Raw genomic sequence first — 22,837 nt, 5'->3', positions numbered from 1 at the left:
GTTTACTAATATTACTAGTCGTTTGCCTAGCTTCTATGCCCCTTTTAAATAGTGTAACTTATATAAGTAGGACTATTAGGTTAAGAAGTAGCTTAGCTATATTAAGTAGCTATAGTCTAGTTACTTTTTACTTACTTCGTATATTTAATGACGTTAGACTAGCTAAATAAGCAAGCTAGTAATAGCTTAAGAAGTACCGCTTTCTAACGATAGTAAAATTGTTTATTATATCCTCCTTACTAAGCTCCTTTTTATACATAGACTTAATAAGCCTAAAAATAGCTATATTTAATAACTAGAGGATATAGGAAGCGTATAGTAGTAAGAATAATAAGTAAACGTTATTTCTATAGCACTCCTATATAAATTCTATTATTATATAACTCCTATGCCTATTTAGTACTAATAGTCGAGGCTGGTTTAGCTTACTAAGCCCCCTAATAGGGGGGGTCTTAGTCTATAATAAGAACACTTCTTTTAGCTAATAAAGGGCAGTCTCGTTAGTTATTTAATTATTATTTATTATTATAAACTTTTAATTATTATAAGCGGTAAGTTAAAGAGGGAACTACTGTTATTAAACCGACTTTCCCTTATAAATAACTAGTAGTTTAATAGCTCTATTATTAGTAAAGATATACTTAATAATCGTTACCTAAGTACGCGAACTAAGCTCTCTTTTTCGTACTACTATGGCCTCTACTATACCTAAGACTAGCCCATTAGCTCCCTTACCCTCTATTATACTAATCTCATTTATATTATACCTATTAGCCTATTTAATACCGCTAATCTCTAATATATTAAGTAATCTAAACTATTATTTAATTATATTAGTAGTAGCTTTATTAACGCGGCGCGAATCGATTAAACGACTTTTTTAAACCTTTATTAATAAATTCTTTTTAATAAAAGCGTTAATCTATCTTTTACTAAGTAGTTTATTATTCCCCTAGGACTTTAGAACTCGCTTAGTAAATTCCCTAACCTATTTATAAGTTAATATAATACCTAGGTAATACTATATACGAATCTACTAAGCTAGCTAGTCTTCTTATTATAAAAGAAGCCTCTAAAGCTCTGCGAATACCCTCGCCCTCGTCTAGTGGCCTCTCCTTCGACCCTAAAGTGTTATCCTAGGAACCCCGAACTTAATCGAGGCCCTTTTAATAGAGAGACCGTTTCTAATAGTATTAAGTACTTATTAGAGCTTATTTTTAGTATATAATACTATTACTTATTAATCAGTAAGTATGCTAAAAAGGAATGCATTTAGACAATTTTTGTAATTGTTATGTTGAATTGAAATAATAGGTAGGGTTTTAATATGGTGGCTGGGAGGGATTTTTGGGGGTGCCCAAAAGGGGGGGGTGCCCAAAAGTGGGTGCTTTGACTTACACCTTCGGAGGTCAGACAAATCCATGTTATCTGGTCGATGCGAATTTCTGGGAGGAGGAGGCCAGGCGAGCCCATGTCAACACCAGGGCATTGGTATTTCAAAAACTCCTTGTTTCTCGGCGTGTTGTGTCTTTCGGCGAGCGTCAGGTGTTTTGGAGTTGCCGGTCAGGTCGTGCGGCGGAGATATGGCCCCCGGATATTCCTGTCAAGGATCCCTACGAAGGTCCGCGTATCGAGGATCTTCAGCTTGACGACAACGAGGCCCGCGGAAAGACGAAAAGCACACGAAAAGCATACGATTGCTGGTGCAAAATCGTAGTCACATACACTAGCTGCAAGATCACGTTCCCCAGCGACAGAATGATTGCTCTCTCTGCAATAGTTAAGGAGATGATGAAGGTGCTTGGAGATGAACACATCGCAGGCATGTGGCGTCGCTACCTAGAATCGGAGCTCCTTTGAAGAGTGCTTACTGTGTCTACTCCTTCTGGCTCACCGCCTATCGCCTATAGGGCTCCCAGTTAGTCTTGGGCCGCCGTAGACGTCCCTGTCGCACCAGGCAGACTGTATAAGCCAGATCATTAGCTCATCAAGGTTGAGGATTACCAAATTGAGTACGTAACTGACGAAAAGACCGGCCTAACCTCTGGTGGGTGGCTACGTTTGTGGGGTATATTGAAGCAAATGAAACTTTACCGTCGCGAAGGGCCGCACAGGAGAGACGATGACCATCATAAATAAGTCTGGAACATAGTAGTCAACGGGCTAAATCCTAGAGAGGAAAAACGCGAGAACCACGTCAAGTTGGATATGTTCCTTGACAAATTTGACGAGCAGAACGACAACTCAATACTGTACTGCATGCCCTGCTAAGTAGCAAGAGGTTCACGGTTTTGACCTTGAAACCAATGAGTGGACCGATGAAATATACGATTACGAGCTTTCGATGTTGTTGTTCGAAATGCAGGACAAGGAAAGGTGCCTTTTTCGACGCCTTGTAATAGCTCATTTGTTGACTGGGCCGGCAAAGGAAAACGCTCTGATTCGGCAAGAAGGAGAGAACGAATTCCCTTGCGAAGAGTATCTCGAAGGAAGGCAATTGATCTGTATAATCTGACATTTGATATAGACTAGTCTCTTAACCATGCTCAAGTTCTTTTCAGATAATCTTTCAACCTACTGAGCTGTGTCTTGGCGAAAATCTTGAGTATTTTGACTTATTCTTTGTAGGTACTAAGAGAAAGGCCCCAGTAGCCTGTCATCTTCGGGTTCTCTACGCCTATCCTAAATCATAACACACAGAAAATATGAGCGGGCGGAAGCAGCTAGCGTCCGAGCCTTATGGTAAGCACGCTCGAGATATAGCTGATTCGAGCGACGTGAGACATGTGTGAGAGAGCACATGGGATCCTGACGGGTCAGATTCCTTCCAAGCCACCAGGAACAGCGCATTAGCTCTGCGATCGGCAGGTGAGCAACTTCAGATGAAGAAGCTCAGAGGTCAAGGTCTAATGCGCTATATTTCCTGACTGCGCATCGAATACTGTTTTGTTGATTTCTCGTCACTTGCTTGCCTTTCCTATGCAACCGGCGTGCCCCGAGGGCTTTCGTGGAATCGTGGGCTCAACACGCTCAAGAGTAAGATCCAGGCGAGAGGTTAGGACTACCTTAGCATATGTGTGTACGGTACACAATTACATTGAGGGGCGTCTTTTCGGCCTGACAGAATGTGCAAGACAAAGAAAGGCAAAAGTCGGTCAACCATGAGACTTCCCGCAACACCATCAGAACCTAAAAGGCTAATTAAACCCTTACGGCCATACGATCCCTCGCTGGCGTTAAAAGAGAAGAAAAAAGAAAGAAATCAAGTCACGCATATGCTGACACCAGGCAGTACTTGATCAATTCGATCCAGACGGGGCTCGAACCCGCAATCTTCTGATCCGATTCCGAAAATCCATGGGGATTTCTCTATTCGCGAAGTAAACCGAAGTCAGACGCCTTATCAGTTGAGCCACCGGACCGAAGCGAACTGAGATAATTGCCTACTCATCGACGGAAGTGAAACGGTACACTATAGTCTCATAATGAATTGCGTAGAGTGAGATGCAGAGATGTCGGGGTTGTGGTCTCGAGGCGGGTGTAGTCTTAGGTTGTGAAGACAACGTGGTGGCGGGGCTGCCTTATCTGACTTACACGAGAATTGAGACCATCAGCCCGGGCGGGAAGAAACTGATGAGTGGCCGGGGGTTAAAGACTGATGCACGACGCAAACACGCTGAAAGACTTATACGAGGTACTAGTAATTTGATTAAACATTGGTATCTCCACGAAATGACGTGCGCCGATGGGGTGTCCCTGGTATATCCACCCATGTGTGTATGTACGCATAGCCGGCGGAAACAAGCAAGTGTAATCCAACGAAACCTTGTCCAGAAATTCTCAATGCGATGCTCCATGCCATTTTTACCAATTTCTCACTCTTCTCACGAACTTTCACCACGAGGCACAGGGACTCTAGGCCTTGTACCAGTTCTCGGGAGCGTCGCCGAGGCACTCTCCGACGGTGACGGCGCGGTATCCCTTGGACTTGAGGTTGTCGATCATCTTCTGGACCAGAGAAACGACAGTCTGCTGATGGACGTCGTGGGAGAGAACAATGTAGCTGTTGCCCGCGGCGTCGGCGCTGAGCTCGTTGTTGAACTTCTCAGCCGAGATGTGCGTGGTCTCGGGGGTGTCGTTCTCGTAATCCTTCGTATCGAGGCTGGTGTCGATGACGTGGTAGCCCAGGCTGGCCATATCGCTCAGGCATGCGGCGTCGCAGGAGAGGAACGGCGCGCGCATGTACTTGGGCGCGAAGCCGGCAATACGGCGGGTTGCGTCCTCGAGCTGGGTCATCTGAGAGATGCGGTCCGCCGAGGAGAGGGTGCTCAGGTCCGGGTGGGAGTAGGTGTGGGAACCGACGAGGTGGCCCTCGGCCTTCATGCGGCGGATGTTGTCCGGGCCGGGTGCCGTCTCGATGTTGCCCCAGTTGTTGCCGTTGACGAAGAAGGTGGCCTTGACGTTGTTTGCGGCGAGGGTGTCGAGCAGCTGGGAGGTGTAGGTGAAGGGGCCATCGTCAAAGGTGAGGGCGACGACGCCGTTCTGTGTGCACTTGGAGATAACCTGGCCGACGGCGGGACCTTGACGGCGGACGAGAGGGCTGTGAGAGTGATGTCAGTTTCATGTCTGTGTCCGAGGCCAAGAAGGGTGAGCGGGAACGTACCTTGCGTTGGCGAGGGTAGCCAGTGCAGCGGCGCCAACAACAGTTGAGAAATGCATGGTATCGGTTGGCTGATGAGTAGGGGGAGGTTGAGTGACAGGGAAGGATGAGATGTCAGTGAAACTGGGGGACTCGGACGTGAGTAGATATTAAGCTACAAGATGCTTGATTGATCTTGGCTGTGAGTGCTGGATGTAGGATGAAGTAGAGTCGAGAGGTTGGGTAGAAGGGGAGGGGGAAAAGACGACTTATATGACCCAAACTTGGGACGCAACGGAGATAGGTTTGAACAGGGAAACATGGAACAGTTGACGGTCAAAGTTGAAGCTGGGCCCAAGCCAAGAGTTCACGTATGGGTCGACCCATCTCCGTACCTAGAATAGAGTCTAATGAGAAATACGCTAGAAGGTAGAGAACCCGCACGGCACAGCCTGGCGGCGGGGTGGTGGACGGACTGGATAGTCAACCTGCCTCATCGTGGGAGTGGGTTTGAGAAAACGGGACGACTGCGGACCAAAGACGGTGCCCCATCCATCCATCTATCCATCCATTCATCCCGCCTTTCGGATCGCGCAGCAGCAGCACTTGCTTGCCCCTCGTCCTTCGCGTGCCATCGTCCTTACGACGGACTGGCCGCTCAGCCCTAGGCTGCCATAGAGCCTTGGCGGGCACGAGGAATAGCACCCGATGAGGCTCCGATACGAACCACGGTGCTGCAGGTATGATGATGGGCAGGGTAACTTGAGAGCAACGACGGGGACTGATGATGTGCCGTGGGGGGAGAAGATCCCCGGCGCGTTTTGACGTCAAGAGGCTTAGAAGCATGTAAGCTGACTGGACGGAAGGGATCACCCTCCTGTAGGCAGACGCAGAACAGGGTATTTTGCAAAAAAAAAAAAAAAAAGAGGCGACCAGCAAGAAAAAGGGAAATCGTAACGCATGTAGGTACTTCGGGATGTGGATGGAAGGGAACAGCTCGAGCGCTGGCTCGAGACGTCTGTCATTCTGTCATCCTCGACCAGGTTTCCTGCTCGAAAAAGGTATCAGTTGCTTTCGCCCGAACGGCGGCGCAACCAGAGCGCCATAATGTCCATGTAGCAGCGAAAGATGGAAAAACCAGGCAGGTTGGGCAGCACATCGGAGATGGCTGGGATGTGGCGTGAACGGAGCCAAGCAAAACGGTAAGCTTTTGGTGCAGACCTGCGAGGTACCTATTTACGCCCACGACGAACCAAGTTGCGAGCGTTCAGCCAGAGGTAAACGGGGTGGAGTCAGCCACAAGCGCCGCTCGATACTGTCTCGGGATGGACCTTTGAGGTTTGTCTTGCTTTGGTTGCAAAGCTATTGGGGCGCCGTTGCGGGACAAAGGCCGCGCATGTGGTGTTTTCTTCGAGGCTGGGGGTCTTTTTCCGCCCAGAAGAAGACGAAGACGCCAAAATGGACAGAAACGTGGTGCGCGTCCTCGACGAGAGAGAAAGAATGAAAACGTGTTTCCGATACTGTAACGAGGGGTTCCCCTCGAAGAATCGAAGGGGCCCCCTTTCGTCGCAGCACGGGAACCAGGACCTGGTCGCAGAAGAAAGGCGTGTGCTTTCTGCAGATGGAAAGTAAACGGCCCGAGAAAGAAAGGCGACTCGATTCGCTCAATACTGGAGGCAGCAGCAACAGCAACGACACAGACTGTTGCATTGTGGCGCGGTACTGCTGGTGCTGAGGTGATCCGGCAATAGCAAAGACGGAGAAATGCCGAACGAGGCTCTCTCTCTGGCTCTCTGCCATGTCTCTGGGGCTTAATTGCCCTTAGGGCCGTCAAGCGTCTCCAGGATTTCCAGGAATACCACCACGGGCTGCGGAAGCGTGGAGGCTGGGGATCCGAATGCCTGCCAACCTCTCCACCCTCGCGGATAACCATAGATCGTCCCGCCGATTACCTCGACGTCGCTTCCCAGTAGGGCACTGCGCTGAGGATTAAGTTACATCGTGCTAGTGCGAGTCGTTGTCCGTCTGCCTGGGGCGGAATACGGAAAGCGCTTAGCATTTGATAGTACCTAGCTGCCACGCTGCTCACAGTTTTGTGTCTCTCACGCACACACGCGCGCGCGCGAGGGGGGGGGGGATGGACTTGGAAGAGGGAGGGACGGAAGTGGACGAAGGAGAGGGGGACGACCCCTGGCTGGTGTGGTAAGACGACAACGGAGCTGAGTTGCTGAGTCGCTGAGCGAGAGGATGAACCTGTTCGCATGCTCTCACTTTTTGTCTTCCATTTGTTGACTCTGAACTTAAGCCAGGCATGCCCAATGCACCAGGGACGTGTGCCAAGGCCCAACCGCAGACTGCGACTGGCTCGCAGATGGGCTCTCTGGAGTCTCTCTGGATGGCGATCGTCCAAAGCCCTTAGGGGAACCCATCTCTCGGCCGGGCGTGAAATACGAGGACGTCGTGGAACTTTGCTGCGATGCAGGAACTGGGGGGGGGTGTCGTCAATTCTCGTAGGATGGGACCTCATGGCCCTATGAACGCCGTACAGCGTGACCTCGAGAACCCTGAAATATCGGAATGGCCCCGCGTAAGACGACGATATCTTGGCTCTCTCTTTCTCTTCCTGCGCCGCCGCCTAGGCGCATTGAGCAACGAGTGCGCTTCCCGCCTTCAGAACTTGTCATGTTGTGACGATGAAGCTTGGCCTGTCGTGGTCTCGTCCGTCAGCTACTGCTGTTGTTCACCCCCCATCAGAGAAGATGGGCAGACAGCAAAGCCGAGTCTCAGCGGCCCAGGCCTTCCTTGACAGTTTCTTTCTGATGGTCCCCTGTCATGATCGGGTCTCTCGGTGCATAGTGGCTTGGCAATGCGACCGCCGGACTCGTTGAATAAGAGCTTGAGAAAAGTTGAGTGAGAGAAGAGAGGAGTGCTCCCCATGATGCAGCTGCTGACAGACCGGTCAGAAAAGGACCCCTGTTCACCACATTGCGCCCCGTGGAAACGCATGTCCTCGAGGACCGTCGGGAGTTGTTCACGTCGCGTTCCTCGCTTTACTGCTGCAGACCCATGCAGAGCCCGCTTCATCGTCGTCCGCAGCCTATGTCCAAACTGTCTCCCTACACAAAAGCTATAGAGAGCGAGAATTAAATGGCCGGTGCTCGGAGACAGAGGCTGAAACAAGCATAGTGCGCAGCGCCACGATTCACGGCGCGACAAAAGGGACGAACTCGTTTCTGCCGTGCAGGTTGAGCGAGGTCTGCTGATAGAGTTCGATTCTTGGGACTGTCCTGAAGTCTTGACAGGCCCTGTGACTGGGGGTGGTTGCTTAATCAATCTGGTCTTGGAGAGTCTTGGAGAGACAGGGCCGGTAGAATAGGAACCATTATACTGGGACCAACCCAGTGCTCCATGAGAAGTCTCCGACGCCGCCGCAACCCGTATCCTACAGGGGACGTGGGATCCCAATCTTTCGTCTTTTCCATCTTTAGAGGGGGGAGCCAAGATGCTTGGGTCTTGGCTGTAAAAAGCTAGAGGACCCCAGAAGACCCAGTAGACTAGGAATACCCCAGCCTGCCGGAACCCCGCGTCGTGTCGTACGTCGCATCGCGGGCATCGCTTTGTTGGTTCTGTTTCTCTCGCATCACTGTCCGCGATCACTCAACCGCTGGTTGAGTCCATTCTGAAGCAAGCAATAGTCGGGCGCAAGGGAGGCGAAAGAGACGAGAAGAAGATGGATGGAGGTATGTGCTGACCCGGCGCGGCATCTCATCTTGCCCACCTCCCGGGCAGCCTGACCGCTTGACTGACCGCAGAGTACATTGCCGATGCAAGTCGCTGAGCTCAGGTTCATGATCGACGGCTAGAAGCACAACCAACGGAAGAGGCTTTTTTCTACTGCTCTGTATGAACTTTTGTCAATTGTGCAGATAAATGAGCCGACGTTTATTCATCCACTACACCGAAACGCTCGTCAGCCTGCAGCTCCATCCAGTGACAGGTCCCTGTTTTTTGTTCTTCCAGACCACCTTGAAAGTTTGAAGCAAACACTCCCCAGCTGCGATGCGACGCTGAAGGTGCGCGATGATATCTGGGGAGATGACGCTCGTCGCCTTTGAGCGGGCCCGGTGTGGGACTCCCAAGACAGCACTCTCGCCATCTTCGGGATAACTGATTTTCTCTGACTGAGACACATGGAGCAATCCATGAGCTGACGAGACATGGTTCTCTCCCGCGGGGCGGCCTTGACGTCAGCCGGAAAGTGGTAGCGATGTTCCCTGCTCTTCGTCACGATGCATGGCCACGTCAGGCGGCGCATCGTCAAAGATCTGGTCTCGTAAGAAATCGTGGTGTTTTTGCCCAGCTGAACTGCTCAAGTCTCATTGGCAGTAACAGAAATACGGATGCGCTCACTGGGAACGGCGCCGCTCTGCTAAGCTGCTTGGCCAGCGCCGTCGCATCGTATTCAAAAAACGGAACCCCAGACTCTCCCAGAGTGGTACTCGGAATACGGAGGACTAACGACGCCCGAGATCGACGGCCGGCGAGCCAACTTTGGGTGAGGGGACTCCTCTCGTCTCCATCTCCCAAGACGCTTGTCAAGGCGGACAACTCCAAAGGGTCCCAATTCTTTGCGGAGCCCCGCCGAAATTCAGCTCTCTAACATCCTTTTTTGCAGCCTCGTCTTCCCTCTTGTCTTCATGTTTCCGCCGGATGCCCCGATGGGACGCCAAGACCGTCGTACCTGAAGCATGGGCGATTGGAAGGTTTCAAGATCCGCAACAGCATTGATTTGCCAAGACGTGTCGTCTCCTCTGCTCTGCGACTTGCGAGTGACAGCAGTCAAACACGGAGTGACGAACCCCCTTTACGAGTCAAGCGCCGAAGCTGACGCCGCCGAAATTAAACAACAGTGCCGGACGCGCGTGGTATTGCTAATTGGATTGGCCGATGATTGCGACGCCTGTCAGAAACGAGATGGCAAAAGATTCGACATTTTTTTGCCTAATGTCTTTGGAAGAAACCGTCCCGACTTCCCACCTGAGCTACGCGGCAGCACCTGAAGGGTACGGAGCCCAATCCGAACCGCGTGATCGGATGTCTCCTCTCTTCGCCCAGCACCGTCAGAAGCGAGGCGATTGCGAATTGGCTACCAAGTCGCCGGGTGTGATCAAAAGCTTCCTTTGCAGAAGAGTTGCAGGAAGCCAACGCAGGGCCAAGGTAGCTCGATATCTGTTCCTCGGGATCAAGAAGTGTGCCGCTCTAGTCCGTGTAAAGAGAAGGCTGGAACACATCCATTGGCGATAGTTCGCAATTGCGGCAGATTATTCTCGCGGGATGAGAGATCACCGGGCAAGCCGGCAGCTGAGTGCTTGCGTGCTTTGGATTCTGGACCCTCCGCCTCCACGGCGCCGGTGCGGACACCCCAGCCGGCTCTCCTCGAGAGAGAACCCATCGCCTCCCGCTGCATTCGATCGGTAGGTATCCGCGGGGCTGGCTCCTCTGGCTCTTCCTGTAGAGACCTGAAGAGACCCCTCGTGAGAGCATGACGATTGGTTATGCTTAAGCTCTTCATACTTTCCTCCTCTTGGGAAGACATCATCTGTAGCGCTTGCATTCACCGCGCGAGCTAGCTCGTAGCGTCGCCTGCGCCCTCGTTTTCCACCAATCCCTACGTTGTGATTGCAACGTGGGTGGCTGTCAATATCCCTTGCCTCCCGCCAGCCATGTTGACCCCATCACGCCATTTTAAGGGATAGTACTAGATGCAGCTTGGCTGGGCAGGGGAAGGTGAGGGGAGGCGCAACGCGGGGTCTGCCTCTGAGGGGCTCCCAAATGTGTCCTAGATGTTATTTGGGATGGTCTTGAGCAGGAAATGATGTCCCATGATCAACCTCTCTAGAAATGTTGAACTATTCCCAGAGATCGTCAACTCAATAGAAGAAAACTTTGGCCTACGGACCATTCTGAGCGATAGTTTGATTGGATTATATACAGGTCGTTCGTACTATGGACTTCGATTTGTTACGGATGGTATTAATGATGGTATTGAATTGAGGGCTTATCAAATTCGGTGACAGTAGAGTTGTTCGGTCGACTAAGCTATGGGCGAGTCCGAGGTTCTTCCGTCTATCCCGATAGGCCATTAGCATCAGAACCGAGTGTTACGAAGACAGTGACGCGAGCCGATTTCACACGTATTGAAAGAGGTTTTTACAATTGGGACAGACGAGTCTCTTTTCCTTCCGAACGATGTTGGCATTGGGGTGTTGAAGTGCCCTTCGCGTCAGAAGGGAGAAGCTCGGTGCAGCGCTGAGGCGCGGGCCAACAGCCCGAGTCACTGATGCGTCGCAACCGACATCAGTATCGACTTTACATATCACGCCGCAATCACCTGTTCCTCCATTGCCCTGCTGGGGGAAGACAAATTCTTTGGGCTAGTTGTGGAATGAGAGTGGTGAATTAGGAGGCCAGAGGTGTTACATGTAGTTATGGGAATGCAGTCGGAGCATCAAATGCACAGAGAAGTGGCATCGTATCCTGAGCAAATCAATTGAAAAGACCAACGATGCGAAGGGAAACGCGGTTACGGGAAGCCCAGGTGAGCAACTGCAGCGTGTGGAATACAAAATGACCAACTAAAACAATCAAGCTACGTTTCTCGAACTAGCAAAGACTCTGGTCAATCTATGAACCGCTGCGACGGGCACCAGGCTCTCAAGCTCTCCTCTACAGCGAAGCTCTTCGTTCTCTCGAAGCCTAAGCCCCACCACCCAACCTTGAAGCGTCTGCCCTCTCCGGGTCCGCCAGCTTCTTCTTCTGTATGGTCTGTAAGTTCTTGGAGAATGCAGATACAGCCTCAATGGCCTGCTTTCGCCACTTGGTGAGTGTCCTAGAGTCGAACGCCTGCGTGACAACTAGCATCAGTGCAGTGACAGCCAAAGACACGATCACGGTGAACACCATACCAACGAGGGTTTGACCAGCGGGTACACCGCTCATGCTGAACACCCCAGTTGCGAAACCTAGAGGTAGAAACACGACAGTAACGTAGGTAAACTTCTGGGTGTCGTTCGCCCGACGCTGTTCCAGATCGTTCCGCATGACCTCTAACCTTTTCGCAAGAAGCTCATTCAAACTCGCAATTTCCAGATAAATCCGCTTCGGCTTCTGAACATCGTGTTCATTCGAAACACGCAGTTTCAAATGATAACTCGGTAACGGTTTTCGTCGTTCAAGGTCCATCGCGGCTCTTCTGCCTGACGGTCTTTTTCCCGAGTGCGCCATAACTCCATCTGTGCCAAATTCCCCGCCAGATCTCCTTCTGCCATTTGAAGGACGTCTTGAACTTGCTGGAACACCTGCGGGCGACTCGAATGTCGTTGAAGTCAAATTTGTCGAAATCACCTTGTTTATTATGCTCGACAGCCAGTGAGTTCACCTTTTCGATGCTGGATCGAGCCATCTTCAGGATTTTGTCCTAGCTTTTGAACATATTTTTGAGTATTCTCCTCACGAGAAAAAGCTCCAGGACTCGTCTTTGTTTCCAAGAATCTTTCTGTAAACCTTGAGCCGTGGGTTCCTTCTCAGTCTTGAGCATAAGAGTCATCATCGCTTCGACCACAGTCCTGCTGATATGCATGTCAGGCTCTGTGGACCTCTGGCTACGATCTTCATCCGTGATTGACGAGTGGTCATCGTCTTGGAGAGTTCTTATATGTGTCCGGATATGTGTTCTGATTTCTTCATCCCTTTGGGAAGCATCTTCGTTTTGTGTTATTCTGTCTGGATGTTCTTCAACCTCTGCTAGTAACAGTTCTAGGTCTTTTACATCAAGACTGTTCGTATGTGAGCCGTCGCTTTTCTTCCAGTGTTGATCTAATTCCCAGTAGCGACAGGTCCAGTATCGATCAAAAAAGTCCCCTTCAATGTGACAGCTTGTGGGAACTCTCGTCAGGAAGGTATCGACAAGCTTTGCTTCTGTAGGCGGCAGGCTTAGATCCCCTGTATCCTGCGGTTCTTTCTGAGATTTGTTTCCCTCAAGAATGTCGTAGAATGACAAGTGAAGCTCAGTCGTTCATGTACTCAGCTTTGCCACAGTCTCCTCGTCAAAATATTTTTCAAAAGATTTGTGGCTCTGGTGGAAGTTGGCCATCTGGTGCTGCGTAATGGGATCTGGTCCAACAGTGTTCTCACAATGAGTGATATCATCCGGTCCAGCGGAGAACATGGCCCAGAGTCTTTTCTTGGCATCTTTGGGCGTTCTGACCCTCCGGTCCGAAAGGTTTTCCATTGTGCTGACCCTAGATATCTTTACCGACCGAGAGTCTTCCTTCCTAACCTCTGCTCCTTTGCCAGCCTTGGGCACATCGATCAAAACACCCAGAATAGGCGTGTCATCAGTTGTCTTTGACATGCCCAAAGCATCTTGGCTGGAAAAGAGGGGTTTGTTGTACAGCCATTCGTCTTCAAGCTCGACAATGTTTTGTAGCTCTATTGTATTGCCGAATCAGAAGTGGCGCTTCATGGAAGAACTAGAGGCCTTCTTGTCGTTTTTATCTCGGTTCTGTTGCGTGAGATCTTTGAGAAGTGAAAGAATCTTCCTGTTGAATTCCGGCTGAGATGAATATTTGGAGCTTTGGGACTTCGTATCGTCTGTCTGACTGGTCTCTTGGGAACCCTTGACAATTTCAGGCTTGACCCCGAGAGGAGAAGAGTGCTTCCCAAAAAGGTACGAGATTTCGAAGGTAACTCGGCATAAATTGTCTCGTGCAAACCCGTCCTTGTACATGCAAGGCGAGCCTTGCTGATCAAGTTCTCCTGGGAACAACCCGTTTCTCTCAAGTAAAAATGCCAAAGCGTGCTCTGACATATCTTCCGGTGCCCATGTATTCATTGACTTCTGGTTGCGCGCTATGGCAATCGATAATGCAAAGCATAGCGGCTCGTTCCAATCGACATCGGTATTATCCTCATGCAGCTTTTGACAGTCGACGGTGTTCTTCCAGACTTCGATCATCTTATCCCAGCCTTCTTGAGAAACTTCACTCGAGGATGATTCGTCAAAAAGACCCTTTTCCATGGCACGAAACAGCGCTGCGTCTTTTGTGCGGAAATAGAAGCGTGTGTTTGATGGAGTTCGTGAAACTGCGAGCATTCTCTTCTGGGACACTGGATTCTGTGTGGTGAATCTCTTGATGAGGTTTTGCTGAACGACTTTCGAAGTATAAACTCTCGGCTTTGGGTTGTCCCGTGATGTTACTATCGGTAGTTTCATGTCCATGCTCTCTAGCGCTTGTAAAGCTTGCTCAATCAACGTGTGGTCTGTAAGATAGAAGGCATCCGTCGCTTTGTCGTCGTTTGCTTCGTCATAAGATCTAGAAACGGGTGTCTCAGCTTATATGGCCACTCTGCCGGCGAGGTGTAGCTGAATTACCCGCTGCTTCAAGGCATCTTTACTAGATAGGGTGGTGCAAAATCCAATCTCTTGCCATTTGGAATGTGTTTTTCCATTTGCCCATTTATGGATGCTTTTCTCATCATGCTTAGGGGAGGCACAGTCCATCTGGACCTCCAAGCATGTCGTCGTCCTTTATGTTCAACAAGCATTGAACGAAATACACAGTTCATAATACATTCAATATACAGTCCTTTTTCAAGGTAGCCTGCCCTATCAGAGACCATACTCTTCAATCACCTAGTAGTGAGAACGTGGCTGAAGGAGACTTCTCAACAACAACCCTGATGGCCGTCAGGTAAGTTACGCTGTCTAGAGATGACTTCGCCCTGGCCCTCAAGGCCCCAAGCACGACGATTGGTGTTGGTATACACGTAGGCAGGTCAGACCTTTCGGTCGCGACTAGGTCAATAGGTCAGTATAGGTCTATTGCGTGTGTGTAGGAGTGGAAGATCGTGGGCAGAGCCCGCGGTCCCTCAGTGGGTATAGGTAGGTGGAAGGGTCCGTCTGCACGGGCCCAGACTGCCTACCTACCACCCCTACCTAACTACCTAATAGGGCCCCTTTTCTGCCTCGTAATCCAACAATTGGATTACTGTAACGTGGGGTGACTATGGACAAGACACAACACGCGAAATGTGGTAGCGTTAAGCTTTTCAATGTCCAAAGCTTACACGACAGAATCGGCCACAACGGTAGCGGCAGGCCTTTATAAATAAGCAGTCTGTTGATGAATCCTGCCAAACCATTTCATGTACACGCACTTCCGAACCATTCATCGTCCCTACTAAAGCCTCCCACTAAAGGTTTCTGACATCGTCGTTCCTCGACCCCTAATACGTCCCAATAAAGATCACACTTTCGCGATACAACGGCTACCCTGCCTTTATCCTGTTATTCAATTCAAAATCAACGCACCCCAATTACTTACCTTACACGAGGTTCAAGTCTGGATCTAGGCTCCAAGATTGCCTGGCAATGAACAGCGCAACCTTCGCATTCCTAATAGATGGGAGTTATGAGATCTATCGATGGGCTCTCGCCACTGATCCTATTCGAGACTACAATAAGCCGTTGTTTCGAACTCTCGGTGAGCGATGCTTCGAGATTCAAACGGATTATTTACGCATCCCTCCTCAATTCGGCTTCTTCTCGCCTGGGCCCTGTCCCCTCCAAGGAATAGAAAGCTGCTTCTTTGTTAACTTGGTCAGCTTTTCTCTTATACTGTACCTATTTCTCGGTATTTCGAGTATTTCAAGAGTACCTCGTACTCTTTTACGAAAAGCTGCGTTTCTGCCTCCAGTTATACTTGTTATCACCTGGTTTCTGATGTATGTGGTAAGTTTTCATGTATCTACTGGTTTGCCTAACTCTTACTAACCTTTTCCATTCGATATTTCTTGATAGAATCGCCACATTGCACCAGATTCTTGGCGACATGACGGACCTCCTCAAGGTCGCTAACGCTTGGCAACGATCTTCATGGAGATTTGCAAAACGCCAAATACACGGCTACGTGGCGGTCGCCGTGAAGACAGACTTCAAAAAAAAGAAAAGAAAAAAGTACAAAGACCGACGTTGAGACAGGCGGCTGGCTGAGGTTTTGGACCCGCTAGTAGGGTCGATCATTGGGATGGCTCAGTGCAGAATAACATTGAATGTGACTGCAGACAAGACACCTCCGCTACTCGACAAGGTTCGTGATGGAGTAGTGCGAACAGAAGCCCGCAGGATTCTTCAGCGCCGACCAGGATTAAGGCGGACGGCACTGTATGGCTGCTAGGATCAGGGTCAACCAACAGCGGCATACGCATTGCTCCAAGAATTAGAGGATCACCAGCAGTCACGGAGTATCCGTACTGATCCCAGAATTCAGGGCATAGGTAGCCCACAATTTCCAGGATTAGGGGGTTGTCAGCAGAAACCAGCGGACTGATCCCGGGATTTGGTTCAGCTAGACGTGACCAGCATTCCTCTGTCGCTTTGTACTTCTGTCAAGGCCCTTTGAGCTATGCTGCCCCAGCTGAAGGCAATGAGACATGCCTGGTGCTTTGCCAAGGTTCATTGATGCGGCTGAGAAGTAGCTCTAGAGAGAAATCTCGAGACATTTGATTTGATCCGAAGGTAAAGTTCTCTCAATTCAAACTCCGCGCTGCATCTGTCCGCTGTCAAACGGCCGGTCTTTGCGAAAGGCCGTCTTGGCCCTGCAATCGATCATATGTCGTGCTTCACGTCGTTTACTTCGTGACCGCTGCTCGAATTTGGCAGAGGTCTATTGGGCGGAAATTGACACGCGGCAGTGTTAATAAGCTGTCCCTCGCCACGTCCACCTTCTCTATAGGTTCCGTAGTCTTGGGAGGCGTCGTTCCGCTTGCGTCGAATTGCACCGGAGCGCGAACATGTCTCGTGGCGCCGCGGCCGCATTCATCGTGGTGTTCCCTTGTTGCTCACCGGCCGCACCTAACGGCCAAGGCCATCCGTCCGACGCCTCGCTGCCAAGCTGTAAGCCATGCGTGCCCTGAGAAATGGTCTTTCCACCGGCTGAAAGACTCCGTTGAAGTGTTGATCGCGATGCAAGCCTTCCGGGAGATCGGTCCCCGTCCCCGCGGTCGATGCCAATTGATATGAGCCCTGCGGCCACATGTGCATTGATAAAGACCTCCTTCCTCCCTAGGCAATCAGCCGGTCAGCGTGCCCTCCAAGTCTTCAATCCGCGACGACTTTGCTGTTTGCCGCGTGGTCCTTGGCGGCACTGGGCAGCATTGGATGCAGGGCGAGCCAAGGGGCTTCTGTTTTCCTCCAGTCTCCTTCTCAGACTCCATCTGATTCCTCTCCTCTCCGGGAGTCCGCCGTCAAACGGGAATCCCGCTGCTCGATCGAGAACGCGGTCGACATTCCTCCGAGCACACAGCTACTAGAGCTTGCTTCCCGTCTGCAGGTGTAGATTGCCCCGAACGATGAAGAGGGGGGAGAGCAAGCCTGCAAGTCTTTTAATGCAACAGCCTGGCTAAAAAGACGTGCATGGTCGCATTCTCCGAGAGGGACACAGGCTTACGAATCGTCCACATATTTGTCGAGTGGCCTATCGAAGGAAACCGCCAAGGAATTAATCGAATTCCTCCAGAATTTCCCTGGAATTCGAGAATTTAGCCAATGTCCCATGCGGTCGGTATAAGATCTCCCCTGGGTTCAGGCACGAAAGGGAGAAAAAGGGGAAGATCAGGAACCGGAAAAGATTGTTTTCTACCAGTCCCAAGTCGCGTGCGGTGTCTCTCTTCTTTTAGGAACAAGCACCAGCACCGAAAGCAGGTTTTCTCGATGACCTGAAGGCTGTTTCCTCCTAGGCTGTTGGTTGCTTCTCATTCGGCCGTCATCGGTTTTGGTCGTGGCAAGGCGAAAAGAAGAAAAAGACGTTTACGAGAGGAACCGTGGAGAATCAAGGAGAATACGAGGGCAGAAGAGGAGGAAACTTGCACCCGATGCAGCACCTGCCTTGGCTGTCTCCGGTTCCCCAATAGCGATCCAGCTGGGCGCCTCGCAGCGGCATCTACGGCAAGCACAGCCCCCGGGGGTCCCCACGTCAGCGAACTGGGCCACCCCGCCGCACCCGGACGGGCCCTACGCTACAAAAATGGCCCGAGGACGACCCCTCCCCCGCGCCGTCCCGCCGTCAGCCTCAACATTGACATCAACACACACCTCAACTTTGACCTCGACCTTGGCCTCATCATCGAGCTCACCGAGACGACTGTCCTTTCTGGTCTTCAACCTGCTCGCCCTCACAGCATTCGTCCAACCCGTCATGTCTCAAGGCTGGGTCAACGCCGTCTACTACCCCAATTGGCGGGTTTACAAGGGCCAAACTCCCGCCTCGATGCCCGTCAATGCCGTCACTCACGTCATGTACGCCTTTATCAAAGTCAACACGGACGGATCACTGAAGCTCATTGACGACTGGGCCGATACCCAGATCCCAGTCGACGGCACAAAGGGCTGTCTCTCGGCCACAGCCAAGCTCAAGGCCTCGAAGCCGAGCATCCGCACCCTTGTGTCCGTCGGCGGTGGCACGGGCAGCGCCGAGTTCCCGGCCCTGGCCGCCAATCCTACCGCGCGCGCTCGTTTTGCCAAGGAGATCAAGGCCTTTTGCGACAAGTGGCAGCTCAACGGCGTTGATAGTAAGTTTTCCTATCCTCGTATTCTCACTAGGTTCTGGCTCTGACACTTGTCCAAGTTGACTGGGAACACCCAAGCGACGCCAAGCAGGGCAAAGACTACATCAGCCTCCTCAGTGACGTCCGCCAACAGATGCCAGCGGGCAAGTACCTCATCACATCAGCCCTCCCGCCGGGCCAATGGGTGCTCAAGAATATCGACCTTAGACGAGCCGCCTCTCTCCTTGACTACCTGAACTTAATGTGCTACGACCTCACAGGACCCTGGACCGACGTCTCGGGCAACCACGCGCAGCTCCTGGCCTCCAAGACGCTGGTGAGCAACAACCCGAACCTCAAGATCGCCTGCGCCGACGGCATCACCTACGTCACGAGCAACGGGTTCCCGAGCCGTAAAGTGCTGCTCGGGATCCCGGCGTACGCGCGCACCTTTCCTAATGCGAAAGGGCCGGGCGGATCGACAAAGGGGTCTGCTGAGGTTGATTACTGCGACATGTCGAATGATAGTGTAGATAAGGCAACTGTGGATACGACTGCGGCCGCTGCCACTTATATTGATCCCAAGTACGGGTTCATGACCTTTGATGTGCCGAGATCTGTGGCCATCAAGGCCCAGTATGCGAAGAGCAAGGCTCTTGGTGGGTTATTCTACTGGACTGGCGTAGGAGACCGGAAGGGGAGGCAAAGTCTGGTCCAGGCTGGGTTTAATGAACTGAACGGCATCAAATGAGCCTAGTTCATGTGGTAGTAAGTTTGAAAAACTCTCGGTGTACTTTTGCATGGAATCAAGTACATATTCTGGCTGTGAATGCGGCATGCAAAGACAGTTGGGTTGAAAAGGCATACCTACGAAACACAGGTAGCCGTAGATATGATGATGAACACAAAATACTAAAGGCGTTGGATGCTATCCAAAGTTCTTGACTATCTAACTTCTTCGCAAGGGATTGTCAGACGGGACCTCAAGATAATTCGAAACCTTGAGGGATCGGCCTGTGGTCCTCTAGGTCGCACTGGAATCTGTCGTGAGACATGAGCGTAGTGCGACGGGTTATCAGAACGATTCACGTGAAGAAGGCAGAAGCGCTCGTGAGACAATAGAAAACAGGAATTGAGCATGAATTTAAGCTTGAAATAGTACTCACTGTGGCGGGTACGTCCCCCGATGGAATTGTCCGGCAAGCGCCGACGAGTGCCCCACCCGGTCGATACTGGAGGGGCCGTGAAGCCCCACCCGGCAGCCGGCAGTCCTCCCATCCAATCGCCGGCTCATTGTGCAGGGGCCAGCAAGCGCGGACCTCTTCTTATTTCTCCTGCGTCCCTGTCACTCTCCGTCTTTCTCCCCCTGGCACACACAAATTCACACCTCAACAGCTCCTTTTTCGTCTCATCTTCCCGCCACGATCCCCGCGCCATCCCTTCAGGATCTGCCGCCTTGCTACACGAGCCGTTTCACGCGCCGGGCCATCCCAACCAACCCGAGGCTCAATTTTCTTTAGCTGCATTTGAACCTTGTGCAGCTACTCTGCCATGTGGTGCATACCACAGAAACTCTCAAGTCTCAATCTCCACCGAGTTATCCGTTGAACGAGTGTTCGGACGGTACTCTGTCAGCTTGTCACCAGAAAGACGGGAATGATGCGCAGCAGGGAGGGGGCCTTAGCCGAGGAAGGTTTCCCATATCTCCCCGGGCCCAGGCCGCCAAACGAAACCTCGCTGCAAGAGAGGAATCTCGTGAAACCATGTTCAGACCCTAGCGCTCGCGCTTCTTGGGGGACAGCAAGAAGGGACAAGATTGCATGGGACCGACGGAGGCTTTTGGCGTCAATGGGATGGCGCTTGGATGCTCAGTGACGGGTGATGGATGACGGATGACAGGCGACAGATGGGCTGGTCTTCGTCAAGGGCCGAGTATAAGGGTCCATCTGCCGTCCTGTTCTCTGACATGAAGCATTCACCTTCGATACTGCTGCAACGACTTTGGTGATATCGTGGTTTCTTTACGTGTCTTTCCTCTTTCCGTCTTCCTTCGTTTCATTGACAACACACCCTGCTGTGCAGGCTTTCATTCTTTTCCCATACGCTCATTTACTACAGGTTTATCTCTTTTCACTTATCATCATGATTTCTCAAACCGCAACTTTTCTGGCTTACGCCACACTTCTCGTGTCCGCCAGCCCTCTCGCCCTCCAGCGCAGAGCTGTCACGGAGCTCGACGAGGAGGCCACAAAGGAGGCACACCCCCGCGACGACACCGCCACGCGCGCTTTTTCCGACGTCCAGATCAAGACAGCTGACGGCAAGTGTCTCTTCGTCGACAAGTTATCTGGAGATTTCCGGGCGAACCTCACCCCGATCCAGGTAGCTGATTGCGGAGCGACGGACGGCCAGGGTTGGGATGTCATCACTGCTGGAAAGCACAATAATCAGCTCAACTCAATGCTCATCGTCAGCACTCTGGTACGTTCACTCCCTGTAACCCCTTCATGTGGGTTCCCAAAGCGGAAGACGATACTGATTCATGATTATAGACGCAAGCGTGCTTCAACTTTGATCCCCGTCGCGCGGCGGGTAACCAGGTCAACCTCTTCTCCTGCGGCGGACGCGCAGCAGGCGAGGGCCTGGTGACGGACTCTCAGCTCTTCGCCGTAGACAGCGGAGCGGGGCCCTCGACCTTCCAGCCCAAGAATGAGAAGGGCAAGTGTTTTGCGGTCAAGGGCAAGGTGGTGGACATTGCAGACTGCAACGCCGACGACAAGGCCCAGTCTTTTGCCTTTGGCGGCAAGCCTGGGTTAGTCGGTGGAGGAGCCGGCGCAGGAGGTAACGGAACTGGCAATGGGGCGGATAACGGTGCTCAGCAGCCTGCGCCGACCACGACAGCAGCGGCAGTTGTGACGGGGAAGCCTTCCGCCGGATGCGATGACACCGATGAGACCGTCACCATGACGCTAACGACCACGATCAAGCCCGGCCAGGGCAATGCCCCCGTCGCGACCGCCAAACCCGAGGCAACGTCCGCTCCGGTGGTAGCACAGCCCGTCGTCTCCTCAGCCCCAGCCGCCGGAAACGGCGAGAAGGGGAACATCCCCGCCGCGAATCCCACCTCGCCCGTCCCCGTCTCCCGCGCCGGCGGCACCCTGAACCCGACCGCCGCAGCCGAAGCCAACGCCTTCGACGACACGGCCACCCGCGCTTTCACAAAGGTGGCCATCCAGGCGCCCAACGGGCAGTGTCTCTCCATTGACCCTACCGCCGGCGACTTCCGTCAGAACCTCATCCCCGTCGCCGTGGCGGCGTGCGACAAGGCCTCGCCCAACCAGCAGTTTGACGTGATTTCCAAGGGGAAGCACAACGACGGTAAGGATGGGGCGATGCTGATTGTCAGCAGCCTGACCAATGGGTGCGTCAGCACTGACGGGCGGCGGGCGGACGGCGACACGGTCACGCTTTTCTCGTGTGGAGGTCGTGCTGCGGGCGAGGGGCTTACGAATACCGGGCAGCTGGTCAAGGTCTTTGGGGACAGCTTCTTGTGGTCGCCTGTGAATGATGCGGCTACGTGCGTTGTCCCTGGGAGTCAGGGACGTTTGGTCACGGCTGCTTGTAAGGGGGACAATAGTGAGACGTACAAGATTGTTGCTTAGAGGACACGGTATGTTTGTCTGAGTAGCTTCATATTTGTGTGATCTTACTCATGTGGTATACTTCTTTTCTTCGTCGTTGACGACATTTATATTTGGGATTGGATTACCCGGGCATCTTTATATGGGAAATTGGTCAGGTTGGAAAGTACATGGAATTAGACGATCATCAGCAATGTAAGAGACAGAATAGGACATGATTCTTCCCAAGGTCAAAGTCTGCCAACACCAGTCGGCATTCAAGTTCCGAGATATGGACCACGACCGCTAGCCAAAAGCTTGACATTACTTTCCAGTCTGATGGGTCAAGGCTAGAGTCCGGACTGGGTCATCTGGAGGTGATCATTGCAGCAGGGGAAGCTTGACGCGGATAACCGGCACCAGCCGAGAGCTTAATCGCTGTCACCCGCTGTATCGTCCAATAGCGGATGGTGGAAGTAATTAGTGGAGTTGTTACCTGTATTCGTACAATTTACTGTACTGCCAAGCGACGTCATTAGGGGGTTCATCGTGACTACCGATCCCTAACCTGCCCTGCTTTGCTTTCTCCTGGAGAATGTGCCGAGGAAGTGGTCACTTCGCTTCGCTTCTCTTCTGCCGGCGTCACACAACATCAAACCATCCCACGTTTCTGCAGCCACCAACATCTCTCAGTCCATCCATTCATCTACGGACACCCATCCATCCATATTCGTCTAGTCTCACCCTCTAGTCAGCCATCGCAACTCGTCTCGCCCAATTGAGATGCTCGGACTACATCTCACGTACACTGCCAGAGAAAACGACCTTGCTAGATGCGGCTGAAGGACGCCATTCTGCGACGCTCAGTGCTGATTTAACGATTTGACGCCACGACCAACGCGAAACTTGCCATTTTTCCTTTTCTTGTCTCCTCCGTCCGAGCCAAGCTTTACGCCGTTGCGGTTCCTGAACC

At 51.8% G+C, this 22,837-nt stretch overlaps 7 protein-coding genes and 1 non-coding gene across 8 annotated transcripts; 3 read left to right on the top strand and 5 right to left on the bottom strand.

The window, feature by feature from the left end:
* Window positions 1–1,266: 1,266 nt before the first annotated feature.
* CLUP02_02665 (uncharacterized protein) lies at window positions 1,267–2,271 on the top strand (the record flags this gene model as incomplete). The annotated part of the gene is made up of 5 exons (XM_049281695.1): window positions 1,267–1,285; window positions 1,382–1,797; window positions 1,844–1,918; window positions 1,984–2,047; window positions 2,141–2,271. 5 exons carry the CDS (start codon window positions 1,267–1,269, stop codon window positions 2,269–2,271), a joined length of 705 nt encoding a protein of 234 aa, XP_049138838.1.
* A 466-nt stretch (window positions 2,272–2,737) lies between these two features.
* CLUP02_02664 (uncharacterized protein) lies at window positions 2,738–3,862 on the bottom strand (the record flags this gene model as incomplete). The annotated part of the gene is made up of 7 exons (XM_049281694.1): window positions 2,738–2,855; window positions 2,965–3,029; window positions 3,091–3,117; window positions 3,286–3,367; window positions 3,448–3,528; window positions 3,595–3,655; window positions 3,730–3,862. The coding sequence occupies 7 exons, from the start codon at window positions 3,860–3,862 to the stop codon at window positions 2,738–2,740; spliced, it is 567 nt and encodes a 188-aa protein (XP_049138837.1).
* On the bottom strand, window positions 3,306–3,422 carry CLUP02_tRNA037. The gene has a single exon. It is a non-coding gene; the product is annotated as a tRNA-Arg (tRNA).
* A 53-nt stretch (window positions 3,863–3,915) lies between the features above and the next one.
* On the bottom strand, window positions 3,916–5,136 carry CLUP02_02663 (polysaccharide deacetylase; the record flags this gene model as incomplete). The annotated part of the gene is made up of 3 exons (XM_049281693.1): window positions 3,916–4,600; window positions 4,664–4,783; window positions 5,078–5,136. 3 exons carry the CDS (start codon window positions 5,134–5,136, stop codon window positions 3,916–3,918), a joined length of 864 nt encoding a protein of 287 aa, XP_049138836.1.
* A 6,259-nt stretch (window positions 5,137–11,395) lies between these two features.
* On the bottom strand, window positions 11,396–11,740 carry CLUP02_02662 (uncharacterized protein; the record flags this gene model as incomplete). The annotated part of the gene is made up of 1 exon (XM_049281692.1): window positions 11,396–11,740. One exon carries the CDS (start codon window positions 11,738–11,740, stop codon window positions 11,396–11,398), a length of 345 nt encoding a protein of 114 aa, XP_049138835.1.
* Window positions 11,741–12,713: 973 nt separating this feature from the next.
* CLUP02_02661 (uncharacterized protein) lies at window positions 12,714–13,718 on the bottom strand (the record flags this gene model as incomplete). Its single annotated transcript, XM_049281691.1, has 2 exons — window positions 12,714–13,068; window positions 13,507–13,718. 2 exons carry the CDS (start codon window positions 13,716–13,718, stop codon window positions 12,714–12,716), a joined length of 567 nt encoding a protein of 188 aa, XP_049138834.1.
* Window positions 13,719–17,724: 4,006 nt separating this feature from the next.
* Window positions 17,725–18,995, top strand: CLUP02_02660 (glycosyl hydrolase family 18; the record flags this gene model as incomplete). Its single annotated transcript, XM_049281690.1, has 2 exons — window positions 17,725–18,268; window positions 18,325–18,995. 2 exons carry the CDS (start codon window positions 17,725–17,727, stop codon window positions 18,993–18,995), a joined length of 1,215 nt encoding a protein of 404 aa, XP_049138833.1.
* A 1,391-nt stretch (window positions 18,996–20,386) lies between these two features.
* Window positions 20,387–21,906, top strand: CLUP02_02659 (uncharacterized protein; the record flags this gene model as incomplete). The annotated part of the gene is made up of 2 exons (XM_049281689.1): window positions 20,387–20,725; window positions 20,797–21,906. 2 exons carry the CDS (start codon window positions 20,387–20,389, stop codon window positions 21,904–21,906), a joined length of 1,449 nt encoding a protein of 482 aa, XP_049138832.1.
* Window positions 21,907–22,837: the final 931 nt, after the last annotated feature.

The sequence above is a fragment of the Colletotrichum lupini genome, chromosome 2 (genome assembly GCF_023278565.1).
Source record: "Colletotrichum lupini chromosome 2, complete sequence".
NCBI classification, from domain to species: domain Eukaryota; kingdom Fungi; phylum Ascomycota; class Sordariomycetes; order Glomerellales; family Glomerellaceae; genus Colletotrichum; species Colletotrichum lupini.
Note: the sequence above shows the minus strand (reverse complement) of the source record. Positions and strands in the feature narration are given on the sequence as shown.